Source organism: Pelodiscus sinensis, chromosome 4 (assembly GCF_049634645.1).
Source record: "Pelodiscus sinensis isolate JC-2024 chromosome 4, ASM4963464v1, whole genome shotgun sequence".
NCBI lineage: Eukaryota > Metazoa > Chordata > Testudines > Trionychidae > Pelodiscus > Pelodiscus sinensis.
Genome location: NC_134714.1, coordinates 68,655,953 through 68,683,875, shown reverse-complemented (window position 1 = coordinate 68,683,875; position 27,923 = coordinate 68,655,953). Strand labels below are relative to the sequence as shown.

At 42.8% G+C, this 27,923-nt stretch overlaps 1 protein-coding gene across 3 annotated transcripts in view; it reads left to right on the top strand.

The window, feature by feature from the left end:
- RGS6 (regulator of G protein signaling 6) overlaps window positions 1-27,923 on the top strand; it is a 505,151-nt gene that overhangs the window by 137,789 nt on the left and 339,439 nt on the right. The window contains exon 1 of one of the 3 annotated variants that reach the window (XM_075927286.1): window positions 15,270-15,675. The exons of the other annotated variants lie outside the window; for them this stretch is intronic. Within the exon in view, the coding sequence (XP_075783401.1) occupies window positions 15,586-15,675 (90 nt within the window). The 5' untranslated portion in view covers window positions 15,270-15,585. Of the gene's footprint in view, window positions 1-15,269; window positions 15,676-27,923 lie in introns of those variants that run through there. 3 annotated transcript variants of the gene reach the window in all.

The following is a 27,923-nucleotide window of genomic DNA, read 5'->3' as shown; positions in this document are numbered from 1 at the left end:
TTCCAAGTGAACAAGGACTGAGAACTTTCATCCTTCCAGTCTTTGACCCAAGCAGTAACAAGAAGAGGAAACTACATTTGTTAAATATGAAGAAAGAGCTAATGCTATATTTACATTAGACACACTGGATAAATAGAGGAAAGAAGTCCATAATCAAAGCTTTTGTTTAAGTTATCAGAATTTGGTACCTTATATACTTTAACAGATTCAAACAAATAATTGGAGGATAAACAACAACCAGTCACTTTGTTTTGGAGCTCCAGTTAGTCATGTCCCTGTCTTTGATAGTGAGGTTTTTTAAAATCACTCTCTATGTAATGAAATTCATGTTCTTAATATTGTTTACTTTCATCTTGTTTTAATTATGGAATAATGCACAGAGGAGGACTATGTAAAACAATGTTTGCAGGTGTTTGTGAATGATTATCAGACATCTTAGCTTCATTGTACCATTTAATCACAAAAGCCGTTGATTATGATTATTCTCCAGTTCCATGAACATTATTCTGATTACATGAAAAGGAAGAGAAATGAAGTAAACCAGACAGTAATATTTGTCTTGCCTGGTGAGAATTTGAAATGCCTGTGTTGCTGCTTCCATGGTTGTGCTTTTTGGTATTGCAGAACTTCAGGAAATGATTATTCAATGGAAAGTTTAAGAAGTAAACAATTGTTCAAGGGACTGATGTGCATGGAAAAGTTGTGATATGACGTCATATGTATAGTGCCAGGGACCATTTTGGCCTTTTTTTGTGAAAGGATATTTATTTTTTCAAGGCTGAGATGGGCTGCAATCTTTCTTTTGTTATATGTTTTAGTGAGTGGGGCAATAGCAGTTTAGCTTCAGGTTGCATAATGTTTTCTCTTTCATGTCCTGTTTTCCGCTGCTTATAACTTTCAGAAAGCTACCCCTTTGGGGATTAACCTTTTGACATTTGGTCTCTGCCTGGAAAGTGAAATTTCTTTTTTAGTTTAAGCAAACTCTGATTTGCTGTTTTGAATATGAGGCAAATCATAAAACAATTTTAGTGATTATTTTAAAAAGAAAAATATTAACACAGAAATATTCCTGTAACATTTAGTATGCAGCTCCATACAACTTAGTTTCAATCAACAACAGAGCCTAAGAGCAATGACCTATGGAACTAATTTTAGGCAGACTATCATAGATAGATAGATAGATAGATGCAAACAAATTTTCATGTATATTGTGTTGTTGTACCTAGCCTGTAAGTTGTATAAGACCATAACAAATTAAAGAACTGTTATACAGTGATAGCACATAGCACTGGAAAAATGATACATTGCTATTTATAGTAGTTATAAAAATGATGTGTTATGTTTTCTTGTGGGAAATAGCCTCTAATTAGACTATGATAGGGGAAGAGCGTTAAGGTTACATATATAACCTTAACTGTGCCATTTCCTGACTTGATTACTTCAACTGTGCACTCTATTTTTGCAACATTGCTTATTTTGATGTAAATATACATTCCTTCAGTGTCATATTTTGACTTGGAAACATAGTAATTCATTCTGCTTTGGAGGATCAATCTGTCTAAATCTATGTTCATGCTCTTAATCTGAAATAATTTTGTACTTGCTTAGGCCCATCAATGGGGGGAGGAGGAGGAGGCTAAACAGGGCAATTGCCCCAGTGCCCAGAGATTCAGTAGGGTCCAGAGCTCTTGGGCACCACTGCCACTAATGTGGCAGCGATGGCAGCCAGAACTCCGGGCCCCATTAAATAGTGGCTGGAGCATCACTCAATGCGATTCTGATGGCTTATGGGGTGGGTGGGAAGCACTGAGGTTTGGCCATTGCTAAAAGCTGACTGTTCTTATGTTCTTGGCCCTGCTCCTTCTCCCCATGGCCCCATCTCTTCCAGGGGGTGCAGAGCTGGCCTTCTTTACACCTTGCCCCAAGTCCTGCAGTGACTGTCCACCTCGCTGTACTTGCTACAGATTAGGATTTGCAATTTAAAAATCTTTGAACTCTCTGACAAGACATCTGTCAGATGTAAATATTTTACTATTGCTGGATATAATTTACATGTCTGATTTGTAAACATTTGCCTAGTGAGAGATACTCCAGAGATACCAATGATATTCTTTCATTTCAGCAAATGAAAATATTTTGAAGATTGAGAGTTATGTAATTGTAACCCAAACACCTCCTGGATGTGGTGCACTGTCCCATCTAGTGGCACTGAGACCCCTTAGAGCCGTGGTCCCCAACACGGTGCCCACGGGCGCATTGGTGCCCGCAGGGCCATTTGCATGCGCCCGCCAGGTGTTTGGGGCTGGCCTGGCCCCGGGCACATGGCACGGCGCTTGCGGGGAGCGTCGGCCCCGGGCACGTGGCGCTTGCGGGGGAAGCGCCGGCCCCGGCCCCGGGCGTGCGGCGCTTGCGGGGGGGGGAGCGGCGGCCCCGGGCATGCGGCTATGGGGGGGGCCGCCCCCGGGCATGCGGCTGGGGGGGGCGCCCCCTGGCACGCAAGTGTCCCTGCCCCCTGGCGCCCGGCGGGCGAACGGCCACGCCCCCTGGCGCCCGACAGCCTGAAAAGGTTGGGGACCACTGCCTTAGAGAATAATGAGCCTGCTCTACAGCCTTAGCTATAGCCAGCTGGCCTTTAGCTCATGTGAGGCTCATGTTCTAAGCTCCAGTGGTCCCAGGTTCCACTCTTCCCTCAGATAACTGGGGTTTGTGTTACGTAATGACACTTCTTATATTCTGTCATAGTAAAAACTAAAATTAAAGCTGTACACACAATCTTAAATGAGGTCTTAATTTTGAACTATATAGTTTACTTTCAGCAGAAGCAGTAGCAGCTGCAATAATACCATAGCTCTATGGGGTAAAAGTATCTCAGGAGCCTTCTTTTATTTGAGCTTCTCAAATATTGTGCAAAGCTATGCTGTCAGAATTGGATCTATGCAATTATGAGAGAAGAACCATTTCAGGGCTAGTGGGATTAGAGAACAGAGTTATCTATTAGTTTAATCAAATTTCCCCAAGTCATTTATATAGCATATATACTTTCTGCTAAGGTCATAGAAAACATTTTAGATAATAAAAATGATTAATAGTCAAAATCTAATTCTCTGGGATCCCTTCTTAAGTCAACAAACAGGAATTTTGTTTGCCTTTTCACACGTTCACAGCTCAATTTGAAATTGTACCAGTTTTGGGGTTTTAGCATTGTGTTTCTATTAACTCTCTTTCCTGTGGGCTTTCCCTAATTGTTGGATACTTTACAAACTGGCCCTACTTTTACAGCTCTGATAACTTATTGAGTTGTATAGATTTTAGGTTCTTCAACTCAGTTTTAGACTCCACAAATAAATCTTTATTGCATTCATGCTGAACACCTGCTAAAGTTTCCAAATGCTGTAATTAGTACAATTCAATTGACACCCAAAAAAACTAAGGTTATCCTTTTCACTTTCTACATCTTTTTTTTTTTGAGGGGATGAGGGGGGGAGAGAGAAGTGTGCTTCATAGATTTCTTTAGTTGTCCCCTTGCTTTTTCACACGGATCTATTTGATACTGGTTAAAACTCATTAGCTTTTCCAGAAAGCTTTTGTCCTTTTTGTGTCTCTCAGAACAGGAGTCTGAATACATTCTTCATTTCTGGTCAAAGAGTTCCTTTCAAGATGTAATTCGTAGTCATATAGCATTCAGCATTGACTATTTAAAGTCAGAAGCACTCTACCCGTACAGGACAGAGCATGTACATCTCACTTTTCAAATGGTGACAGGAAGAGGAGATCGTGTTTAACTAAGAGGTGATCTTTAAAAGTGTATATATATGATATCCAAGAGTTTTGAATGGCTCAGTGGTATAAGGTAAAGGCATGGTAGCTTGCTAGATTAGATGCTGCATTTGAGAATATTACAAAACTAAGTAAAACACTAGAGATGAATGTTTATTGAATTGGAGCTATGTTTTCTTTTGGGGTGGAATAGGTAAAATCACTTCACTCTGATAGCAATGAAGTAACTGCATGGATTCTCTCCAGCAGTGGCTTAAGTTATTTATTGAGCTGTCACAAAATGCTTGATGGTGTTTTGTGGTAACTCCATTAAAAACAAACAGTGCCATCTATATATTTTGACTTTTGTTATTGGTGGTTGACATCTCGTAGTCCTCATTGAATAAGTGAGTCTCTACAGTGTTCTGGAGGATAAAATTTCTCGGGTAACGATTTCCTCCAGTCTCTTAATTAGGCTATTTGTGAACCCTTGAAAGGGGCAGCTAAAATGGTCACTGTGAATTTATTTTCTTTGAAATCCCCAAATAGTCCTTTCCTCAAACAACCTTTTAAAAGTATATTTTATTAGACGAGGTCCATCTTTCTAGTATTGTCCTTAGTCTTTTTTCAGTGAGAGTCCCAATACCGGGTTTGCTGTTGTGTAATGGATCTCAGACTATGCTAAGCAGAAAAGTGTTTTATGGATGAATAAATGTTCAGATCATGGCATGGCAAGTGCTCAGATTAAAGATGAAAGTAAACTGGTGTGCCCCAGTGAAGTGCATTGGTAAGAGCATGGCCTATTGGGGACAGAGCTTTGGATGCTGCTGGCCACCATACATGGGTAAGTTTCCCATGTCAGTGCTGGGCATGGTATGATCACTCCTCCCCTTTCTGGTCTCCCTCCCACAAGAGCACAAACCGCTTCTTCACATGGGACCCAGCTCCAGTGCCGGACAGCTGGCAGGTGAGGTCCTAGCTCCAGTGAGCTCGAGCCAGTACCCATGACCTCTGGGCACCATGACCACAGCATCCTCATGTTCCAGCCCTGGAACTTGGGCGGCCAGGCAGTGTGATTTCTCCCCCACCTCTGCCCCAGACAACCTTGGGTATCAGGTGGTTGGGCAGCATGGTGGTTGCACTGTCAGTGCTGATCTCTTCCTACCAGCCACTGTTCTGACCCCTCTGCACCCCAGCTCGGAGACCTCTCCATACTCCAACCCCTCTCCCATACTCCTGCACCCTACCCCCCCTTCTGAGCCCCTCCTCACACACCAATATCCTGCCCTGACTCCCGCACCCTCTCAGCCGCATGCCCTGATCCCCACCTTACACTGCATCCCACACTTAAATTTCTTACAGGTACTTTCCTATAGCAACCTCCACTCGTCGCCATCCACCTGCCCCAGTGGGTGTGTGTGTTTGCAATAAGACTGTATCTGTAAGAAATTTAAGTTACTTTAATCCCTGGCTCAGTTATTACAATGATGCTTGTATCACAACAAAGGAAAATAGTAAAACAGAACTAAGGATTGTTTGGAAGTTCCAGTCCTTTTGATTGACATTGAAATCCTCAAAGTGAGGCCCTGGTTCAGGAATATAGCTTGTGTCTCAAAAGCATAATGTATAAATGCTTTCCTGGATGATGGCCTGAGACAGCAAGAGGAGAAAAAGAAACCCACCACAAAGAACAAGTTGAGATTTTTCTGTCTCATGAACAAATTGTGACCTTTAGAAATGATAAAATGAATTATTAAACCAAATTAATTATGACTTCAGAAAGCCATGCTGATGCATCCAGTGCTTTCTCTTAGAATACCTGCTAAGCCTTCCAAGCATGGTAGTTAGTAAGGATTATATTCAATCTGACTGTTGTGCAATGTCTACTCAGGATGCTGTTGTGAGTATTCATAAAGATACCCTGTTGTGTCTTGGAAGAAGAGGTATACAAACAAGCCCAAAGTTAGGTATACTTTGTTATTAAGATACTTGTGTTATTAAATGCCACTGGGGGAAAAATGTAGAGACATACGTTAATTCAGTATAGCACACAGACATATGCTTATTAATGTCCATTGAAGTAAATGGGATTTAAGCACATACTTAAGTAATTTGCTACTCAAGACCATCATTAGCATTTATTTTCTGTGTGTATTCTTCTGATAACAATCATTGAAAAGTTATGCCAGGAGTCTCTATTTTAAAGTTTTCTTATCTTGTGGTCATCAGTATATAGTCCACCATTCCTGCAGCCCACTCTATATACTATAGATGGTTTAAATTTTCATGTGCATAGGAATTAGTTTCTTTTCTTGAGATTTAGGATTTGCATTATTTCTTATGTTTCCAGGAGAAAATATACTGGTTGAAATGTAAAGAAGGAATTTTCCTCTTGCTCAAAAATAAATGATCATGTCACATGTCATTTATGTCAAGGCTGGTGGTTTGTCATGGAGAAATCATGCAGTGGTCTTAGGGAAAATGTGTAGAAATTCAAATGTTTTTGGGGAAAAGCAATTGGTTATAAAATACTAAGCAAAATATCCTTAAGTGTTGCAATACATAGTGTTTAAAACAATGAAGATTATGTAATAAAACTCATGGAAGGGTCTTCCACGGTAACAGGCCAGCTGGGTGATGAAGATCATGAGTAACATAAGTACCTAAGTAAATTAGGAGCCTAAATCCGATTTTCAAAATTGACTTAAACTGAGATTATTTTTTAAAGTATTTAGATATTGATCTGCTCAGCATCGCAGGGCCTAAGGACACATTTACCCTAAAGGGGAAAGTCGACTTAAGATACACAACTCCAGCTACTTTGATTATGTAGCAGGAGTCAATGGATCTTAAATCACTGTCCACAAAGTGGCAGGTTGATGGGAACAAATGCTCCCATCAGCTTTCTTTCCTCCTCAGGAGCAGGAGTACTGGATGCTGATGGGGACTCCCTCTCCGTTCGAATTAGTGAGTCTTCACTAGACCTGCTAAATGTAACCCTGTAAAATCAACAGCTGCAGTGATGATCTTCTGCGTGGTGTAGAGATGGCCCAAGTGATTTAGCTAAATCCCATTCTCAGAAATATCTTGGGCACTTAGGAATCTAAGTCCCATTGACTTTCCAAGAGACAGGCTAAGAGCCCAAGTCACTTCTGAAGATGGGACTTAGCCATCAAAGCCCTTTTCTTCTCATGCAAATTATTTCAGATTAGGATTACTACAGATACCGAAAGTTTTCTTAAGTGAAAGTGTTGCAATCATCCATGTTGTGGTTCCCAACTGTCTGGGATTAGATTCAGGACAACCCAGGAAACTACAGACCAGTTACCTTTACTTCTGTGGCAGGAAAGGTAATGGAGCAAATAATTAAGAAATCCATGTGGAAATTAATAAGGTGATAAGTGCCAGTCAGCATGGATTTGTCAAGAACAATTCCTGTCAAACCAACCTGATAGCTTTCTTGATAGGACAACAAGCCTTGTGGATAAGTGGGAAGTGGTAGATGTGGTATATCTAGACTTTAGTAAAGCATTTGATACAGTCTTGCATGACCTTCTTATCCGTGAACAGAGAAAATATAATGTAGAAGGCTATTATAAAATGAGGGCATAATTATTCTCTGAGAGTGGTTATTTAACATGTTATCAGTGGTTCACAGGCATGCTGGAAGGGCATCATAAGTGAGGTTCCACAGGGATCAGTTTTGAGACCAGTTCTGTTCAATAGCATAGAGAGTACACTTAAGTTTGAGGATGATACCAAGATAGGAAGGGGTGGTGCAAGTGTTTTGGAGGATAGGCTTATAATTTAAAAAGATCTGGACAAACAGGAGAAATGGTCTGAAGTAAATAGGATGAAGTTTAATAAGGACAAATGCAAAGTGCTCCACTTAGGGAACAATAATCAGTTTCACACATACAGAATGGGAAGTGACTGTCTAGGAAGGAGTACTGCAGAAAGGGATTTAAGGGTCATAGTGCACCACATGCTAAATATGAGTCACCAGCATGACACTTGCAAAAAACCCAAATATCATTCTGGTATACATTAACAGGAATGTTGTGAGCAAGAGTGAGAATTAATTCTTTCACTGTACTCTGTGCTGATTTGGCCTCAACTGGAGTATTGTGTTCAGTTCTGGGCACCACATTTCAGGAAACACGTGGAGAAATTGGAGAAGGTCCAGAGAAGAGCAACAGAAATGATTAAAGGTATAGGAGGGGAGACGGAAAGAATTGGGTTTGTTTAGTTTGGAAATGAGAAGACTGAGAGAGGACATGTTAGCAGTTTCCAAGTACCTAAATGGGTGTTATAAGGAAGAGGGAGAAAAATTGTTCTCCTTGATCTCTGAGGATAGGACAGGAAGCAATGGATTTAAATTGCAGCATAGGAGGTTTATGCTGGACATTAGGAAAAACTTCCTAACTGTCAGGGTGGTTAAACACTGGAATAAATTGCCCAGGGAGGTTGTGGGATCTCCATCTTTGGAGCTATTTAAGAGTACATTAGACAAACATCCAATCAAAGATTATCTAGATCGGGGTGGGCAATGATTTTTGATGGGGGACCACTACAAGATTTTGCTAAGTGATTAAGTGCTGCACTTTTCTATGGAGGAGTTACGGGGTCTAGGACGAAGTTTGGGTACAAAAAGGACTGGGTGCAGGAGAGAGTGTGACGTCTGAGAGGGAGTTTGGTAGAAGGAGGGGTTTGTGACCTGGTGTAGGTTCCAGGAGGGGGTATGGGTTCTGGCTTGGGGTAAGAGGTGTAGGGGTGTGTGTGTTTGTAGAGTTTGGGAGGGAGTTGTGACCTGGAAGAAGGGAAAAGGGGAGGTGCAGAGAGTTTGTGTGGTGACCTGGGGTAGGGAGAGAGAGAAGGGCTAGGATGCTTGAGACAGGCCTTGTCAGGGAGGCGCTTATCTAGGTGGCTCCCAGCCAGTAGCCCTCAGGACCCTGAGGCAAGTTCCCTGACTGCCACAACCTCAGGCTGCTCAAAATGGCTGGCTGCTCACTGTGAGTCTCTGCTCCGGGGGCCATGGGAGGCTTTGTGCACTGCCACCACCCACTAGAAAAATCTCTCGGTTCCCATTGGCTGGTTTCCAAGCTGAGAGATTTTGCCTCCCCCTTCACCTGGCGCAGAGAACTTAAGTGGTGTGTGGCTACTCTGAAGCAGCTGGCTGTTGTGTGCCTGATTGTCCTAGCAGTGCAGCCAATGGGCCAGGTTGGGCAGCCCACATCTGGCAGCCTACAGGCCAGATTTTGCCCAGTCTGATGTAGTTGGTGGTTGGTCCTGCTGAAAGTGCAGGGGATTGGACTTTAATCCCTCTCAAGGTCCCTTCCAGTTCTATCTATGATTTTATGAAAATCTTAGTTGTTTTCAGGCTGCCCTTGCTTTTCAGCCACATAAATGTATTTAGAATAATTTGACACCGTAACCCATTTTCATTACTCCACTTTGGAAGTGAGTTTACTGAATTCAGAATGAGTTTTTCCATAACGAGGTAGGTGTGGATACATTACTGTTTTGGATCAATTGCTCTGCCTTTGGCAGTCCTCCCACTGCTACCCACTTGAATTGGTCTGTCAGTTTACTGTTCTGTCCTCTTCTGCTCTGAGGTCATCTTATCTGGTGGTACCTGATTTATTGATTATGTATTAATTATACTGATTATCTAAGAATTCTCAGTTAATACACTGGCAAGTTCTCATACCAAGATCAGGCCCTGCATTGTTAAAAGTAGTAGTCAGTTGGGAGCCATAACATGGATTATTGCAACACTTTCACTTAAGAAAACGTTCGGGATGTGTATTAACACGACGAGTGATGTTTCAAACACTTCCTTCAAGTAAGATCGATAGAGAAAATACAGAATATGTGAGAGCATCCGTGTACTCTCACTATCCTGGTAAAAAGACCCCAAGGTGAGTCCAGTGATGACTAACATTCATCCCCAGTGGTCAGCATCCTGGCTTCTCCCCAGAGTTACATCTCCACAGGCATATACAGGGCTGCGGATGGGGGAGGGAGGCAGTGGATCAGCTGTCCTGGGGCCCAGGAATTTAAAAGGGCCTGAGGCTTTGGGCTGCTGGTGTGGCAGCAGAAGCAATCAGAACTCCAGGCCCTTTAAATTACCACTGGAGGTCTGCATGGCATGGTCCAGGCAGCACTGAGAGCTGGCTGCCCCTAACTCTGCCCCTTCTGCCTGAGGTCCCACCCCTACTGCAGTCCTGGAGGTGAGCCTCCCCAGCATGGCCAAGGCCTGGTAAAATCTATCGCCAGTCCTGGGCATGTACACCAGGATTTAACTTTTATAAATGTGGTAATGCCACTGTGACTATTGAGTTTCATCCCCTTTTCATTATTTGTTTTTCTTCTCTCTACTAATGTTGAGGTGCCCTCCCCCCACAGCTTACTAACTCTTTTGCCCCTAGCTTACTAGCGTATACGTCCTGGCATTCCTGTGGTCAGATAGCTTGTGAATGCTGGCCTGGATGCCGAGCAGAAGTTTGAGCAGACAGCCAGAATCCCTTCAATTTAACCTGAGGCAGAGACAGTGCTGGAGAACCCCAAATTGCAGAGAACCAGCCAGACAGTGCTGGGGTCTCTTCCAATAAGTATTGTGTGTTATGTTACAATACCCCTCAACAGGGGGTGCACTGTAATATAGGGGATATGTACATCTTTGTTGTGGGGACCAGCAGAATGCTGATCATGTCTAACTAGCCTCACTCCACCTCTTCGGTGTTTTAGCCTCTGCATGCTCAAAATGGCGGCCACACTAAAGAATGTAATAGTCTCATATAATTATTTCTGTGAAATAGCAGATTCAGCAGTCAACTAAACATGCTACATCATACCCTTCCAATGTGGCTAATTGCTACCTCTCCCTTATGGTCCATCTCAGGCCCTTTGGCCCCTCTTCTCACAATGGTGATATCACAAGGATTAAAAGTCAAACTTACTACATGGAAGTCGTGTTTATTTTAGTGGCAGATACAGGAGGAGAAAAAGACAACAGAAAAAGTTCTTTGGCACATAGTTTAATGCCCTCAGCTTTGAGTTGACTTGAGTGTCAATATAAAGTGCCTACCTAGGTATTTCAAAATGCATAGATATTTTAAGCTATTATAAGACATTCATGGATATTCTCTTCTAGGGTTCAGAACAAGTTTTATTTATTTTGGAATGCACTTTGTGCTAATTTGTGGGTGTCTTGAAAGAGAATTTAAAGCATCTTTGTCTTAGTTCTCTTTTATAACACCCACAGATCAGTACACAGTGCACTGCAAAATAAATAGAATACTGCAGTAAAGTGCTTTATTTTGTCTGGACCATGTGCTCCTCTGCATTGTGAGCTTTCTGCCACCCTTCTGCCGGGTAGACCTGGCAGTAACCAGGGCTGGATTCAATATCTTGGGGTCCATCTCACATAGAACCAGTTCAAGCCCCCACCCAGTAATCTGGGAAATTCACACGCCTCTGAGAGGCAATGCTTCCCCTCTCGTAAGCACTGACTCTGAGAGCACTGACTCTGAGTGTAGGAAAGAAACATTTAATGAAACAGAGAGAGAAGTCATTCGGCATTAACTTGGCGGAAAACACCACAAACGGAGTTCTTAACCCAAACATGAACCAAGCCGCTCCCCCCAGCCAAGAATCACCCGCAGTCCAAAGAGTCTGACATCCCAAAAGTCTCTGTCCCTGGTCCATGTCACCCAGAGTCCCAAAGTTCACCCGCAGGGTTTCACCTCCCAACCTAGGTAGAAATGGGGGTGGAAAGATAGATGGGGAGCACCTTATACGAAACTCCACCACGCTCCACCAGCTGTCTCATCTCATGCCACTGGACGCTCCACTGGGTGCCTGCTGCTCTCCTCATCTGCTGCCGCCGCTAGTTGCTGCTCCTCACCTGCCGCCGCTCCACACCATGCCACACCGCTGGTCACCGCTCCTTGCCTGCCACCGCTCCACACCACTCCACTGGTTGCCACCACTTCACTGTCTGCAATAGGTCTGGCTCTCAGCCAAACCAGTGATTTCAGCTCTCAGTGATTTCAACTCAGGCCACCAGCTGGACTGGCAAATGAATCCAGCTTTCACTGGACTAGCAAAAGAAAAGACTCCTCAGGGAGTCTGCTTTAGGTCTGTCCTTAAAACAAAGGGGGAAAGGTGCAGGCTGGGCCAGTCTCACAGCTCACATCTGGCAGGTGTGAAGCAGGCTGACTCAAGCCCTTCAATCCTTCCCCCCAGCTCAGTTCACTCAACTCTGGAAGGGGGAGGCTTATTCCACCAAGACCTCTCACCATGCTGGTGGTGTGTCTCCTGCAAGCACTGGTGGCATGTTTTACAATTAGGGGTAGCATGATTAGTGACCCCCGCAACAGTCCCAAATTATTTACAATTCTCCACGTTCCATTTCAACACTGACCCTCCATCAGCCCTGACTGAATGGGATTTACATAGCCACACCTCGGATTCTCTCCTGAGCTGTATTTACATATCAACAGTTAACAGTTAATTACCTTGCAGAGCTAAACAATTGTAGCAGGCACACCCACCTCTCTTTTTAGCTGGCTGATAGCAAGCAGCAGTTCAGCCCCTGCTTACACTTCAATTTAAAAACTTCTCTAACCTTTTTAATGTTAAATGCCAGCAACCTGGTTCCATTTTGGTTTAGATGGCGCCCATCCTTTCTGTACAGGAGCCTCCTTTCCCAAAAGGTTCTTTGTTTCCTAAAGAATGGAACCCCCATTCCCTATACCATCGTCTCATCTACACAGTAAGACCCTGAAGTTCTAAAGAACTGGCCCTACATGTGGAACTGGAAGCATTTCAGAAAATGCTACCATGAGGTCTTGGATTTTCATTTATTACCTGATCACTTAGATTTGGCCTCCAAGATACTTCATTCCCTCCTTTCCCTGTCATTGCTGCTTATATGTATCATGACCACCACTTCTCTCAGCACAGCACATACGTCTGTCTAGATGTGTCAAGAGATCTGCAGCCTTCACACCAGACAGGCAATTCACCATGTGACTCTCCTTGTCATCACAAACCCCACTGTATTTCTAATAATTGAATCTCCCATTACTATTGTCATGCTACCCTCTTGAACTGAGGATACCTCTCTGGGGGAGGGACTCAAGGCATCAGAAAGATAGGCACCTGGAAGGAGTGTCCCAAAAATGTGGTTATTTCTCTCTGCTCCAGTTTCATGGTCTCCTTCCCTGAGACATTCATTTTTAACAGCACAGAGGCTATCAGACACGATGGGATCACTTATTGTCCTGGGAATCTTGTCTAAGTAACAAGTATCAGAGGGGTAGCTGTAGTAGTCTGAATCTGCATAAACAATGAGAAGTCCTGTGCCACCTTAAAGACAGATTTATTGGTCATGACATGCATCTGACAAAGTGAGTCTTTGCCTACGAAAGCTTATGCTCCAATAAATCTGTTTGTCTATAAGGTGCCACAGGACTTCTCATTATTTAGGTAACTTTGTCTCACTTTGCTCCTCCTATTCAGCCACTCTAGTCTTAAGAGCTCATATTTGGTGTCTAAGGGCCATGACTTACTTGTCCGATATGCACATATGCTGCCTACCACAAGGTAGGTAATCATATATTCTGAATTCAGGTAGACTTCTGCCTGCATTATTTTTACTTTTGTGACTTTTTGTTTTTGTTTTTTGAGGGGGGTGTTTACTGGCCTAAATTTAGAGAATGTTAGATCTATTTGGCTTTCACACTTCCCCTCTAAACTCCCTCCTGTTTGCTGCTCTTGTTCAGTAGCTCCTCTGGTAGCTTAGGAACTGGCTTTTTAAATCTCTGTTCTTCCTGAGTTGAACTGCCTTCAGGTTAAGAAATCCTAAAGGGAATAGGAACCAAAGCCTCATCAGCCTTGCTGAGCAGGTGGCTAGGCTTAACACGTGCTCTTCCCCCTGCCACCTGCCCCCCTACCCCAAAAAAAGAGACTACACTGTAAACTTCAGGCAAGCAGATGTACAACAAACAAACAAGAGGACAAATTCATTGCAGGGTCATGTGCCACTTCTCCTGAAAAACACTCATAACTCCCCCCCCCGCCTTTGCTGTCTCTTCTGTTCACTAAAGTTTTTTGTTATTTACTACTTACAATTTGCTTGATCATTTATTAAAATATATTACAAATTATGAAGACATTTGAAAAAAATCATAAAATTGTTATTTAAAGCATCAGGAAACCCTCAAAGTATAATATTTTTATGTAAAGCAGGATAAAATCTAAACAAAGTTATATACATTTTTCACAATACCCTAATTTCAAAATAAGAGCACAACACATCTGACTCTGTGCTTGTGACCAGTTGAAGCATTTACTAGAGCCTGCCACTGAAAGTTCGTAACATTCAGAAGGTCTGTCCAACTTCCCCTTCTAACCACCAGTGAGACACTCTACCTTGGTCTCCCAGAGGTTGTGCAAAATGCAGCAAGCAGCTATCCCACAAGGCAGATTTGCTCAGCAGCCTCTGGCCATGTCAGAAGGGACCTCCATCAATGTTTCTTCTAATTGTTTCTATCCACGTGTAGAATAAATGTTGTGATGTGCATAGAGGCATATGCAAATGTGTACCACGAGTAGAAACACATACTGCCATCTGAAGGTGGCTGGGGTGCTCTGCTAATCAGCTGGGCAGCATTTGAATCTCTCCTGGGTGGCCACCCAAGTGCACAGCTTACAGGAAACACTGCCTTCCACCTGCTTTTCAGCCTTCCAAATGCACACTCCATTGTCATTCTTTAGCTGCTCAGAGAATAAACACCTCCTTTCTCCTGTTCAAGTGTTCAGTAAAATAGTATCCTCTGCTTCCATAGCTTATGTAAGCTGAGTCTTCCAGTATCCAAGGAGCACACTCAATGCCGTTAATGTCTTTGGTGGTCCTGGAACTAGTTCCATTTTTCATTGCAGAAAACAGGCCAGAATTTCTGCAGATCATGGATTCCATATCCACATTAATATTGGTGGATACATGCGAGGGCTTAGTTCTCCACCCCATTCCAGCAGCTAGCACACTTGATATGAGTTCTGCTCCTTGCCCAGCATGGATGTTTCCTATGTGCTCCCCAACTATTAGCCTGATGGCACATGCTGCAGCAGATGCTGAAGGTCCTGGTCTTGCCTTAGCACCTCCCCCTACTTGGCATGAGTACATGGTGGAAAGAAAGAGCTGTGCCCCACTCTTTCCTCCTCATGTTATTGTCAATCAGAAACATACATCATCCTCCAGTATTGCCATTGCAGAGGTGCTTTCCCCCAGTGTGCCCCCGACCCTCTTCTGCCTCTCTGGAGTTCTGCCACTACTGCTGGTCACCTCTGGTGTGCAGTGCTATCCTACCCCAGTAAATACTCGTTGGCAGAGTCCCAAAGCAGCAGCAGCTGCAGGAAAAGTTCATCTCTTTGAAACTAGGCACCATTGACAATCTGGCACTTGGGATTTGAAGTCAGGGTTTTTTAATGGAAGTCATGACTGATAATTATGCCACTTGTCTGTAAATGGTGGGAACAGCATTGCAGGTTCCTAAAAGCAGCTACAGATGCTTCCACAAATCACATTTCAGGCAATTCCAACACCTTGTAACTGGTAGAGCCAGTGACTGAATGTGTGATTTTAGGCAGCAAATAGTCGGCTTCTGAATGTCAGGCTTGGTGAAGGGACTTTTATTTTAAGAACAAGATTCATTTCCTTCCACTGTGGGCATGAACTTACTATTATTGGAAGATAATAAGCTCCCAGCAGTTACTGTGGGTGTCATGTGGTAAAGGACACCAGGCTTTGATTAGTGGCTTATGTATGTTTCATCTAGATCACCCCAGTTTGTGTTGTCTGATGCCCTGGATTTTCATTCTTTCTTACTTCTCTTTCAATGGCATTCACTGGTAAGTGCATTTGTCTTTTGGAGTTTGTACAGTTGGCATTCAAAGGGAGCTTCCCAGGAGGCATTTTATAAAACACTTTTAGGTCTTGTCTAGATTGTGATTATGTGGAAGTGGGTGGTGTTTCATGCTTTACAGGCTGATTTGGCAGTGGCATGAAATCTATTGTGCCCTTTCGATCTTTTGTTGTATAGTATAGCTATCTTAGCATATTTTCCCCCCATCTCAAGAATAAGTCTTTTTTGTGACTGGCCTCTTTTTATTCGATGAGTGTGACTAGTGCTTATTTGTGAAGTTGCAAAGCAGGTTGTTGCGATGTGTAAAGGGTGTGATTATGTACCGTGATCCCTCAGTAGCCAAAGCTCAGAGCAGTAAGACTACGTATTTAATTTTCTAAAGAAATATGATGGCAGAAGTTAGAGCAATAGGAGCTTCATTTTTTGCCAAAAAGCCCCATTGCAGAAAAAGTAGTTTGTGGAGGACAGGAGGAGGATTTAAAAACAAATACAAACCTCCACACAAACTGACAGCTCCCCTCCTATCCACCCAGCATCCACACAAACCAGGCCATTTTTGTACTTCCTCTTAACACATTTGAGTGCAACTGAAAAAAGAGTTTCGTGATCTATCATGCATAAGACATGTTTCTGAGAGTATTAACATAGGAATAGAACAAAGAGCACAACAATTCTTCTCTTTAAAATGGCAAATGTTCATCTTCCATAGCAGAACCAAAAACATTCCTCAGTTAGGACAGATGAAACCCTGTGTGCACAAATTTTACAAGGATTATGATTAAAACTGTGCAGATAGTTTATGCAGGGTCCAGAATCCACTGACCATCATAGTGCATTCTAAGAATATCAACTTGTGTGCCCAGACCTGACTGATTATATGACCAACATTTTTTGTTAGACTGAAATATCTTTAACAGAGAGCATATGCTTAGGTCCTCGATCATGGCCTATTTTCACAGTTCTATACCCTTCATTGGCATAGATCCTCCTAGCTCTGAGTTCCCCTTGCATCTACAGCAGGGGTGGGCAATAATTTTTAATGGGGGGGGCACTCCAAGATTTTGGTAAGTGGCTTCTGTGAAGGGGGTGTAAGGTCTGGGACAGAGGTTAGGTAAAGAAGGGAGCTTGGAGTAGAGGACTGGGGTGCAAGAGAGGGTGTAGGGTCTGAGAAGGAGTTTGGGTGAAGGAAGAGGCTGTGATCTGGGGCAGGGATTTGGGGTGCACAGCTCAGGAGGGAGTAAGGGTTCAGGAGAGGATTCTGGCCTGGGGGGTGCATTGTTGGGAGGAAGTTGGGACCTGGGTGTAGAGGGTTTGGGTGGTGACCGTGGGTAGGGGAATTGGGTGCAGAGCCAGGAAGGGGGTATGGGTGCGGGAGAGGATTCTGACCTGAGGGAGGGATGTAGGAGAGGGTGCAGGGTCTAGGAGGGAATTATGACCTGGGAGAAGGCGAAAAAGGGGCACAGAGAGTTTGGGTGGTGGCTTGGGGCAGGTGGTCAGAGGGAAGAGAGTGGGCGGGGTGCCAGAGACAGGCTGTGGCTAGGAAGTGCTTACCTAGGTGACTCCCACCCAGAAGCCCTGCAGAAACCTGATGTAAGCGGGGGAATGATCCCGCTATTGTGGGGAACTTTCCTGGCTTCTATACACCCCGGTGAAATGAACCAGCGAAAGGATCTGAGTCCCCGCTCCCACTTCCTTTACCCCACGGCTCCCTGATCCTGAGGGCTCCCCCTCCACTCTCCTGAGTAGCAGAGCCCTTGAAACCCCAACAAGGCTGGGCCCAGGTTTCCTGGGGCTTAATCCCTGACCTTGTAGTCACTAGGGGCAGGAGTTAGGGTGTCCCCACTCCGAGGTGCTCTCTTTACACTGCAAGCCTTCTTGGCCCAGTGATCACTTCATAAGGTTCAAAGCAAATACAATTTATTAAACAACAACTGATTAAAGAGAAAAGAATAAGAAAAAATGAGAATGGTTAAATGAGAACACACAGCCCTGCTCTGTAGCACAGGGACATCAAAACAGCAGTTTGCAGAGTGTAAGGACAGTCCACAGTCTCTTTCTTAGAGGCCCTGGATATGCTGCAGGGGGCTACAGGCAGGACACGCTAGCTCTGGTAGTGACCACACAGTCTCAAGCTCGAAGTGGCCAGACCCCTCTCCCTTTCCCCACACTTTGCTGGTCCCAGGTGCTCACCACATCCAGCTGCAGGCTGTGCTGCTTGGCCAGTTCCAGCTCCTTGTGTTGCTTCTCTATTCCTTTTGGCTCTCTGAGCACTGCCAGTCTGCTGCTCAACACAGGGTCTGCACTCCCTGTGTTGTGTATGCCTGGCTCTGCTGCTGCAAAACTGTCTCTCCACACAGCTTGTACTCCTGGCCTGTGTGTCTGGTTCTGTCACTGCAGGACTTCTTCATACAGCTTGTACTCCTATTTCAGCTCTCTGTCTTTGCAGGACTTCTTCTGCACACAGCATGTTTGTTCAGAGAGAGAGCCAGAACAATCCCAGCTCACAGGGAGGATGGGGCCTGGCCTCTCCCCTTCCTCACTGGCCTGTCCAACCTGTCAATCAGGCTGAGCTGGAGTGTTGGCTGCTTTCCATTGTCTCTGGGGTCAGTCAGTCTCATGAACTCTTCCCCTTCAGATACTGCGAGCTGGCAAACCAAAAACTCACACAGAGTTTTAGTAAGGGGTAACAGTCCCCTTACACTGAGGCAGACTGTCTGCTGCAGTCCGAGGCTTCTGGCTCCTCCATATGGCTGTGCTCTGGGCATGTGAGGAAGGGAGGGAGGCCTCCCATGCTGCCCCTGCCCACCAGCAAAATTTCTCAGCTCCTATTTGAAGACTCTGTCCCCCCATCTAACCCATCCAGAATGGAGAGCAGCTGGGTGTTTAAAGCATGAGCTGTTCTCTAACTAACGGTTCTGGAAAGGTGGCCACAGGCTGGATCTAGTGGCTTGGCAGGCTGCATCCGGTCCACTGGCAGCCTGTTGCTTACTCTTGATATATACTTGTGGTTTATTTGGGGAGTGGAGATGCTGGTGGTCTGACCCTGGGCGTACTCTGTCTTGGGGCTAAGTGCCTGGAATCTCCAAAACATGTCAAGTAGCCATTTCCCTGTCTTACAACTTGAATGGACTGTAGGAATAGGCTACATAGAGGAAACATGCCTTTTAGAACACATCAACGTTATCTGTCTCTTGATTCTAATTCATTGAAACTGAATTCAATATCCAAATCTTCCATGCAGTTTGGCTTATGAAGCAATTTTCACAGCTCAGTTCACCACAGTTCATTTTTGTTTCCCTACTTAATCCTAGACTTAGTGAGAGAGAACTCCACAAACAAACAAGAAAGCATTTGTGCATATGCAAGAGTTTGTGTTTGACTGACTGACTGACTGATTTATTTATTTATTTATTTATTTATTCTGAATAACAGGAAAAAGAAACAACTTTAGAATTCTTACCTGAATTTTCAAGTCAATAGTGAGTCTGGGTGCCTCAAGTTTTGGCATCCTAGATGACGCTATAAAAATAAAATTTTCATAGAACTCTGAGCACCTATTCTCTGAAAATCAGACCCATTTAAGAGATCTCAGGTTAGGTAATCAAAATTACTAGTCACTTTTTTTTTCAAAATATACACCCGGCTCTACAATGAATCTCTGATAGAAGATTATTATCCTCAGTACAGGCAGTTCCTGGGTTACGTACAAGATAGGGACTGTAGGTTTGTTCTTAAGTTGAATCTGTATGTAAGTCGGAACTGGCGTCAGCCGCTGCTGAAACTGATCAGTTTCAACAGCTGCTGAATCTGGATGCCAGTTCTGACTTACATACGGATTCAACTTAAGAAACCCAGGCGTCCCCAAGCCAGCTGCTGCTGAAACTGATCAGCGGCTGATTCCAGGTAGCCCGGGGCAGAGCAATTCTGCCTCCGGCTTCCTGTAGTCAGCCCCTGGTCAATTTCAGCAGCGGCTGACTTGGGGATGCCTGGGGCAGAGCAGCTGGGGTGCTGCTGGGTTGCTCCAGTAGCGCGGCTCCTGGGCGCTACTGGAGCAACCCAGCAGCACCCCAGCTGCTCTGCCCCAGGCGTCCTGATTCAGCCGCTGCTGCAACTGACCAGCAGCGGCTGAATCAGGACGCCTGGGGCAGAGCAGCTGGGGTGCTGCCGGGTTGGTACAATAGCGCCAAGGAGCGGCGCTGCGGGACCAACCCGGCAGCGCCCCAGCTGCTCTACCCCAGGCGTAGGCAAGAAAAGCCTGGTCTGCTGGGGGGGGGCACTAGCTGTACCCCCCCCCCCAGCAGACCAGGGAGACACGGGTGGTGGACCGCCCGTGTCCTCCACGGCTTTGCTCCATCTCCCTGATCTGCTGACCAGGGAGACAGGGAGCAAAGCCTTGGAGCACGCCCGCAGCGGGACATAAGTCGGATCCGCGTAACTCAGGGACTGCCTGTATTCAATTTTTATACTCTGCATTTTCAGCTATGTTCTAAAATTTGTAAATATAGCAAAGAAAGTAAATAATGACAAGTTGTCTGCTTCATTTTTCTGCTTCATTTTTCTCAATTCTCTTTGATAAGAATACCTGCCTTCTAAATTTAAAAGTTATATTACTTCACTAGTCTCTTTATTTGGCTGACAATATGTTTTGTACAATATTAACCACTAAATTCAAATATTAAATCATGATAATCTTAGATTAGAAAGAAAAAGCAAATCCAAGAAAGAGCTTGTTTTTAAAAAATGGATTGTATTGAGTACAACTAAATATGATTCCAGAGCTTATATTTTAAATGATCATACATCTCTTCCCGCCCGCCCTTCCCCCCCTCCCCCCAGTTTTGTCCTTCAATCTCCTTATCTTAAGACCTTAGTGGCATATGCATGTATTCAAAACTTAACAAACCGTAATAGCAGTAGTTTGTATTTTTGTAATTCCACACATTGGCAAATCTCAACATGGCTTAAAACATTAATTATAATTCTCAAACCCTGTAGAATAATTGGGTGTATTGTACTTATTTCAAATAAAGGTGAAGTAAGGCATATAAACGTGAAATTTGACAGTTAACCAAATGAAGTAGGACTTCTTGAGACCCTATATACCACCTAGAACCTCCTTAAGATACTCATTGTGGTGCATAGGGCCTAAAACAAGCCCTCTAAATCCATAAGAAATTTACCCAAATGCCTTACCTATGTTCATGCAGCCTGTTAGTGATAGACTCAGGAACAGAATCCAGGATACCTGACTCCTGAGCCCTGCTACGACTGCTACATCAAAAGATACTTGACCCACTACACATGATTACAAAAGGATTGTCTGGCTCTTCCAGAGGTTGGATGAGTTGCATGTCTGTTTTGGCTTAATTAAATATGAAGGTTGACAAGGTTGGTACAAGGACAACAGGCAGAGTTAGGCTGGTGAGAGAGACAAATACAAAATAGAGAGATAAGACAAGTGCTTATTTTAATTCAGGGCTACTCAACTTTGGAAGCCCTGAGGGCCATAATGATACTCACAGCACATGCAGAAGGCCGCAACTTAAGTGTGATTGAATATATATGCAAATAACTTCTTTCACAATGACGAGCATGAATACAAAGATTAAGGCAAGACTACACAACATGAAGGCCCCATTTAAGTCAGTTCTGCTGATATTAATAAAATTCACTGTTTACCTGATTTCCACCCATATGACAGCACTTTTAATGAGCAATGACAGTCCAGAATTTAACTACTAAAATGCATATCAACAGAAGATCATTATATTGACTAATTTTTTGTTTTGGCTCCCACCTGTGGACTGCGTGTTGAGCTCCATATAAACCCAAATTGCACCACAGACCACGAACAAATGGGCCACAGGCTGCATGCAGCTCACGGGCCATGTGTTGAGTAACTCTCTTTTAATTTTTACATAATATAAAGAGGAGTCAATGTAGAGCGGTAGGTGCAACTGGCATAATTTAGATATTAGTCAGTGTCATGGGGTTTGCGCCACTTACCTCTCTGGTACTTCCTTGCAGCTCATCTGGGGATCAGCTCACCACTGGTATGATACTCCGTCTTGCAGCTTCTCTGCTGCTTTCCCCAAGTTCTCACTCTGTGTCCTCTCTCATGGTCTACAAGCTGCAGAGTTTTCTCTTTATGGCTTGGTCCTCCTATCTGGTCACTATAGTTTTCTTTCCCTTTTTGGTGTCTCTAAACAAAGGCACCCCAGTTTGTTAAAGTCCACTGCCCTATGTGTGCTGCCGCCTCAGTGGCTGGCAGGGGAACCCAGGCTCAGTCTGTACGCTGGTTTCCCAGTCTGAGGCCCCAGATGTAAACACTAGGGCTACGTATACACTGCGCATTGTTGTGCAAGATGATATGCAGATAACGCACGGCGATGACTACCTAATGAACTTCCATTTTTGCAGAAGGGGCTTTTGCAAAAGAAGGAGCCGTCTACACTGCTTCTTCTTGCACAAAAATCCCTTTTGCGCAGGAGCCGTTCTTCCTGAAAATAAGTGGCAGAATGGCTCCTACACAAAAGGGGGATTTTTGCGCAAGAAGGAGCAATGTAGACAGCTTCTTCTTGCGCAAAAGCCCCTTCTGAAAAAATGGTGCTTCATTTGCATATCTTCTTGCGCTACAATGCGCAGTGTAGAAGTAGCCTAGGACATTTAAAACCTTTCAGGAGGTTTATAGGTTGAACACCCTATCACAGTCGTGTGTGTGTGCATGTGTGTGTGTAGACACATGCGCGTGCACGCACACGCACACACATACATATATAATTATGTAAATATTCTTAGGCAATGATTGGGTATATTCAGTAAATTCCAATACAAACATTTCCAGGTCATCAGTTCTAGTGCAAAATCTGTTGAGCTTATTGTAAAAGTGAACCCTAATATAGGACAGCTATAGTCAAACACTGAAATTATTTAGGGAAATAGACTTATTGGCTTCGTCTTCACTGCAAGTTCTACCTGCTGAAAATATGCTAATGAGGGACTCTGCATAAGTTGTGATCTCATTAGCATATTTTCTGCCATTTCTTTTTGCGCAAGGGATTTTTGCGCAAAAAACAGTGTGGACATTATTTTTTGCGCAAAACCCCTGTTTTGCGTAAGATCCTTATGCCTGTCCCTGAGAGGCATAAGGATCTTGCGCAAAATGGGGGTTTTGCGCACAAAAACCCCGTCCACAGTGCTTCTTTTTGCGCAAAAAGAAATGGCAGAAAATATGCTAATGAGATGGCTACTTATGCTAATGAGTCCTTCATTAGCATATTTTCTGCCAGAAGAACTCGCAGTGAAGATGATTCCATTGAAATCACTGTAGGAAGTTTAAAATAGCAGCATCTATGAGAGGTCCTTACAGAATTTGCAATCATGCTAGATGACCTTTCAAGCCATTTATTTAGATTCCTGCAGTTCCATGTTACATGGCAGATTCAACAATAATAAAATATTGATCAAAGAAAGCAAAGCTATATGCTAAGCATTTTTTATTATTTAATGAAGGTAAAGATGACCTGAGTGAACAGTGGTAGCCCCTCTGACTCTGGTTATCCTTCATGTGTTCTTATGCAGCTCTGTTCCCTGACCATTTCCCCAGGGCTATGGAGTCTGTGCTCCAGTTATGTTCCCTGTATGACTGCAAAATTGAGCATAGGCTATAAATAACTTCAAGGTAAGACTTTAAATGAAGGAAGAGGATTATTTAGTCTTGGAAGATGGTAGAATATGAACAGTAGCCTGTAAATAATAGGGATAAAGTTTAAAAGCCAGATATTCAGAAACAATTGTTAACATTAAGAGCAAAAAGGAAATGCAAGTAGGTGGCCTGCAATGCTGCAGAATCTAGATCAAACCATCTAAGGTGCTGGTTGAAATGGTGTACTGAGAAACCCAGAAAAAAATGTATAAATTAGACTTAGATATTCCAGGTTGTCTTTTCTGGTCCCACTATCTATGACAATATTACATGAAATGTAAGATAAAAATCTGATGTGTGGGAAATTGTTTACATTATGTAAGTGAGGGAAATTGTTTACAAAATCTCTTTGTCAGGCTTATTCTGTTATCTTAGAACAAACAAAATCCTGACTTTGCTATTATGAAGCATGAACACAGTAATTAAAATAAAACCAATTTTAGCAGTAGATAAGAAAAGCAGTGAATTGTTGGCAGTCTAATAGCTAATTGCACCAATGAGTATTTAATTATGTGTGTGCGCTCATGTCCATGTACTTATGCACTACATACCAATATAGAAAGGAAGTATCCCCAGAAACATAGTATTAAAATTGCAAGTATTTGTGACTGTAAGTTGTGTTGCCTCTGGAACCATCTGTGTGTCAAGTCCATACCTGTGTTATCCAGAACCAAAGAAAAAAATCAAATATAATTGGTAAATTACTGGTTCTTGCTTTGTAGAAGGTCTGTGATTTATCATTGGTTACATGGATTTTATTCTAATACAAATCAGGAAATGTTCTCACAGGCTGATCAAATGATTTAGTGTTGGAATCTGAACTACCCCATACAATAGAGGGTCTGGTATCTGGAAAATTTCTATATATGTTTACATAAATCAGCAAACCACTTGCTTAACAGTGTTTTCTCTCACTGTACTGCCTTAAACATGGGGAGCTGTTATGTTGGACTAATTCAGATGATTATCTGAACAACTTTTTGTGAAATTTATTTATAAATCAGGACTTGAAGAATGTCAGATACATTTGTACTTTAAGATCTGACTCCCTTTTATCATAAAAGGAAGGACTCTAAAGATTTTTAAAAGTTAACTATCTGGGCTGCTGAATAGCAGACACCTCATTTTGAAAACAGCTAGTCTTTTTCATTGGTTCTTCTTTTATATTGTGACTTGTCACTCATTAAGCAGCCAGTGGTATTTTGTTCCCCCATCCACTGAAAAAAATCCTTCTGGCACATCTCTGACATATCATGCCATCATATATCTCTTTTTGCATGACCTGAAACTCTTTCACCTTTGTGAGATTCTCTAATTAGGTACATACTAAACTTTTAGTATAAGACATAGATGAGAGATTCTCAAACAGTGGTTCGCGGACAATCAGTGGTCCACCAGCTCCATTCAGATGGCTTGCAGATCGTTCCTTCTAAGATGCATTCCTGGACAGCTGCACAGAGAGAACAAAGGGGTGCCCACCTAATTAGAGGAGCCGTACAGGTCCGACTGCATTAATTAGGTGTCTGGATCTTGGAGAAGATGCACATGTAAGATGAGGTGGTGGCCTTGGAGGAACTAGAGGATAGATAGGTGGGGCACTGAGGTGAGGTGGGGGAAATAGGTGGGGTCAGTGGGGTAAGAAGAAAGGGTGATGAACATTTAGGACAGGCAGCCAGAGAAAGAGGAGACTTTCCTTAGCTCCAGGGCTGCAGTTGCTGGGGAGAGATGGACCTCTTTCTCAGACACAGTTCTGTGACTGCTATGGTGGGGGAGAGAACTACCTTCTTCTCAGCCCCAGCATGGGGGCTACTGTGATGGGGAGAGGAGGAGAGACTCACTACTACTTCCCAGCCCAGCTCAGGGGCTTCCAGAAGGGAGGAGGGAGAAGCTAAAGCTGACAAACATTGCAGCCAACTTCCCTGAACTTTGCTCACAAAACCAGGCACAACCATTGCTTTAGAAAGGTAAGACTACTGATATTAATAAGTTGTGTTTTTATTTGTACAGGATGTCCCCTCTATATGCCCAAGATATGTTCCAATAAACGTGGATGTATAGCGAAAAGATGTAAAATATTTTTTTCCCCATGGCTGACTTCTATTTACACTAATTGGTCCTTTTCTTGTGTGTGCAATATAAGAGCGGGGAATGGGAGAACTTATAACACAACAGTTCCTACAAGCATCAACGACATTAGTGCAGAACCGATGTACACTGGGGTGACGTATAGCATGGATGTCCTGTAGAACAAAAAATGTTTGTTTAATATAATGCTTTCATCCAAAACACTTTACAATAGCTTACAGTACAAACAACATTTGAAAAGGTCATTAAGTGGCCTGCTGAGACCCTCAGTAAATTTCAATTGGTCCACAAAGAAAAATGTTTGAGAATCACTGACATAAATAAAAGAAATGTAGTGGTTTAGCTCTACCAGTTGACATTTCATTTCAGAATCTAAAGGTAAATTCTGATGTTTCTTCCCAATGTCATAATTTTTAATGTAAGCTTATGGTTTAATTGCTTGAATTCTTTAGTGGTCTCATTCATTTATGAACTGTCATGTAGAACTCAGCATATCCAATAACTGGTGCATGCTCTGACTCTCTCTTGGTTGGACTATTGTTGTAAAATTTTATTGATTTAACCTGTCCAAATACCCGGTTACTCATACTCGAGTGAGCTTTGTTCTTTGGATGTGATTCTGTTACTAAATGTTTGCTTTTTTCCTTTCTTGCTCAGTTTCAAGTTTTTCCCTTGCCATTGAAAGCCCTTCACTCCTGAACATAATTTTAGCTGCATAATTTGCTTTTTGCATGTGTACACACTCAAAAAATGTATTCCCTTTCCTCAGTATTTTTTAGAATTCAGTTTTCTGCCATTTGCCAGTTTTACCTATGTGGCTTTCATCCAGGTTGTCCTACTGTAGTGGGTCACATTTGACCCAGTTGATTTCATTTAATTGGAGCATGAAATTTACTTTTCTAGATACAAACTACTTGAATTTTTGCCTTTCGTTGGGATGTTTTATGTATAGATAGCACTTCGGAGTGTGAGAAAAGTATTTTAATACATTTGAGGCAAAATTATAGGTTATACACTGCTGTTATCTTGCAAATTACAAAGCAACATCAATAAAAATCTTGCTTGTCTTTCACTTTTAAGGTGGCAGCAAAGAAGATTGCATGCATGCCACAGAGACCAACTGTCTGTTTAGCTGGTAATATGTCAAAATAAATGCTGGGCTGAAAATTACAGCCATTTGGAAGAACTAATATTTTCAGGCCAGATTGTTTTTGTGGAGTGCAAGTTCAGCTACAATGCTTGTATTTCATGAAACAAGCCAATAGGAAGCAATGTTAGAATGGCTAGGGTTGTAGTGCTTTTATTTTTATTTTCATAGTGATTTTCTCTTTTAAAAATATTTATTGGTTAGTTCATCTGCCATCTTTTTATCCTACCAGGGCAAAAAAAGTACTTAAAATGACTCTGCAATTTTATAAGAGTAAAGAAAAATATGGTGCTAGGTGTCAAGTTGGATGACTGTGGAGGCCTAACCTAATGGCTAAGTTAACCTAACCTTTCTAGACTACTGTAACCTTTTCTGGAGTTTGATTTGTCTTGTGTACCCCACATTTCACCTCACTTAAAAACTATTTGCTTACAAAATCAGGCATAAAAATACCCAAGTGTCATACTTTGCAGATAGTTCCTTCTAAGATGCATTCCTTGATAGCTACACAGAGAAAACAAAAGGCTGCCCACCTAATAAGAGGAGCTGTATAGGTGTGACTCCATTAATTAGGTGCCTGGACCTTGGAGAAGATGCACATGTAAGGTGAGGTGAGATTATTACTAACAAAATTAGTTACTTTCTCATTTTGTTTGCATGAAATTTTAGTTTGTACTGGCTTTGCTAGTGCTTTTTATTTAGCTTGTTGTAAAACAAGGCGAATATCTAGATGAGTTGATGTGCTCCCTGAAATACTTCTGTGTACCACTGGTCTAGATTTGCTTTATTGTAAAATCTTTGTTTTGTTCACAAATATAAAGAAGTTAGGCTCAGTCTTCTAGTACCTAATGAATATGTAGTAAGCCAAATTGTATCTTGATGTACAAGTCAATGCAGTTGTATGAGAGTATCAGAAGGGCAGAAGTTGGTCTATTATCTTAAAAAATTCCAAGTTAAATCTTACTGGGGAAAATAGAAAAGAACACGAATACTGGCAAGTGAAGTATAGAAGTAGAGTGGCAGGCCAAAAAATAATTTGAAGAGCAACTAGCAAAAGACACAGAAACTAGCAGCAAACTTCTTTTGAAAAGTACATCAAAAGTAGGAAGCCTGACAGTCAGAAGGATGACTGAATGATTGAGGAGCTAAGGAAGCACTTAAGGAAGACAAGACTGTTTCATAGAAGCATAATGATTTCTGTGGCGATGTCTTCACTGAAGAACAAACTGATAAATTACACAATAATACATCACCAGGACCAGATGGTATTCGTTCAACAGATCTGAAGGAACTCAGA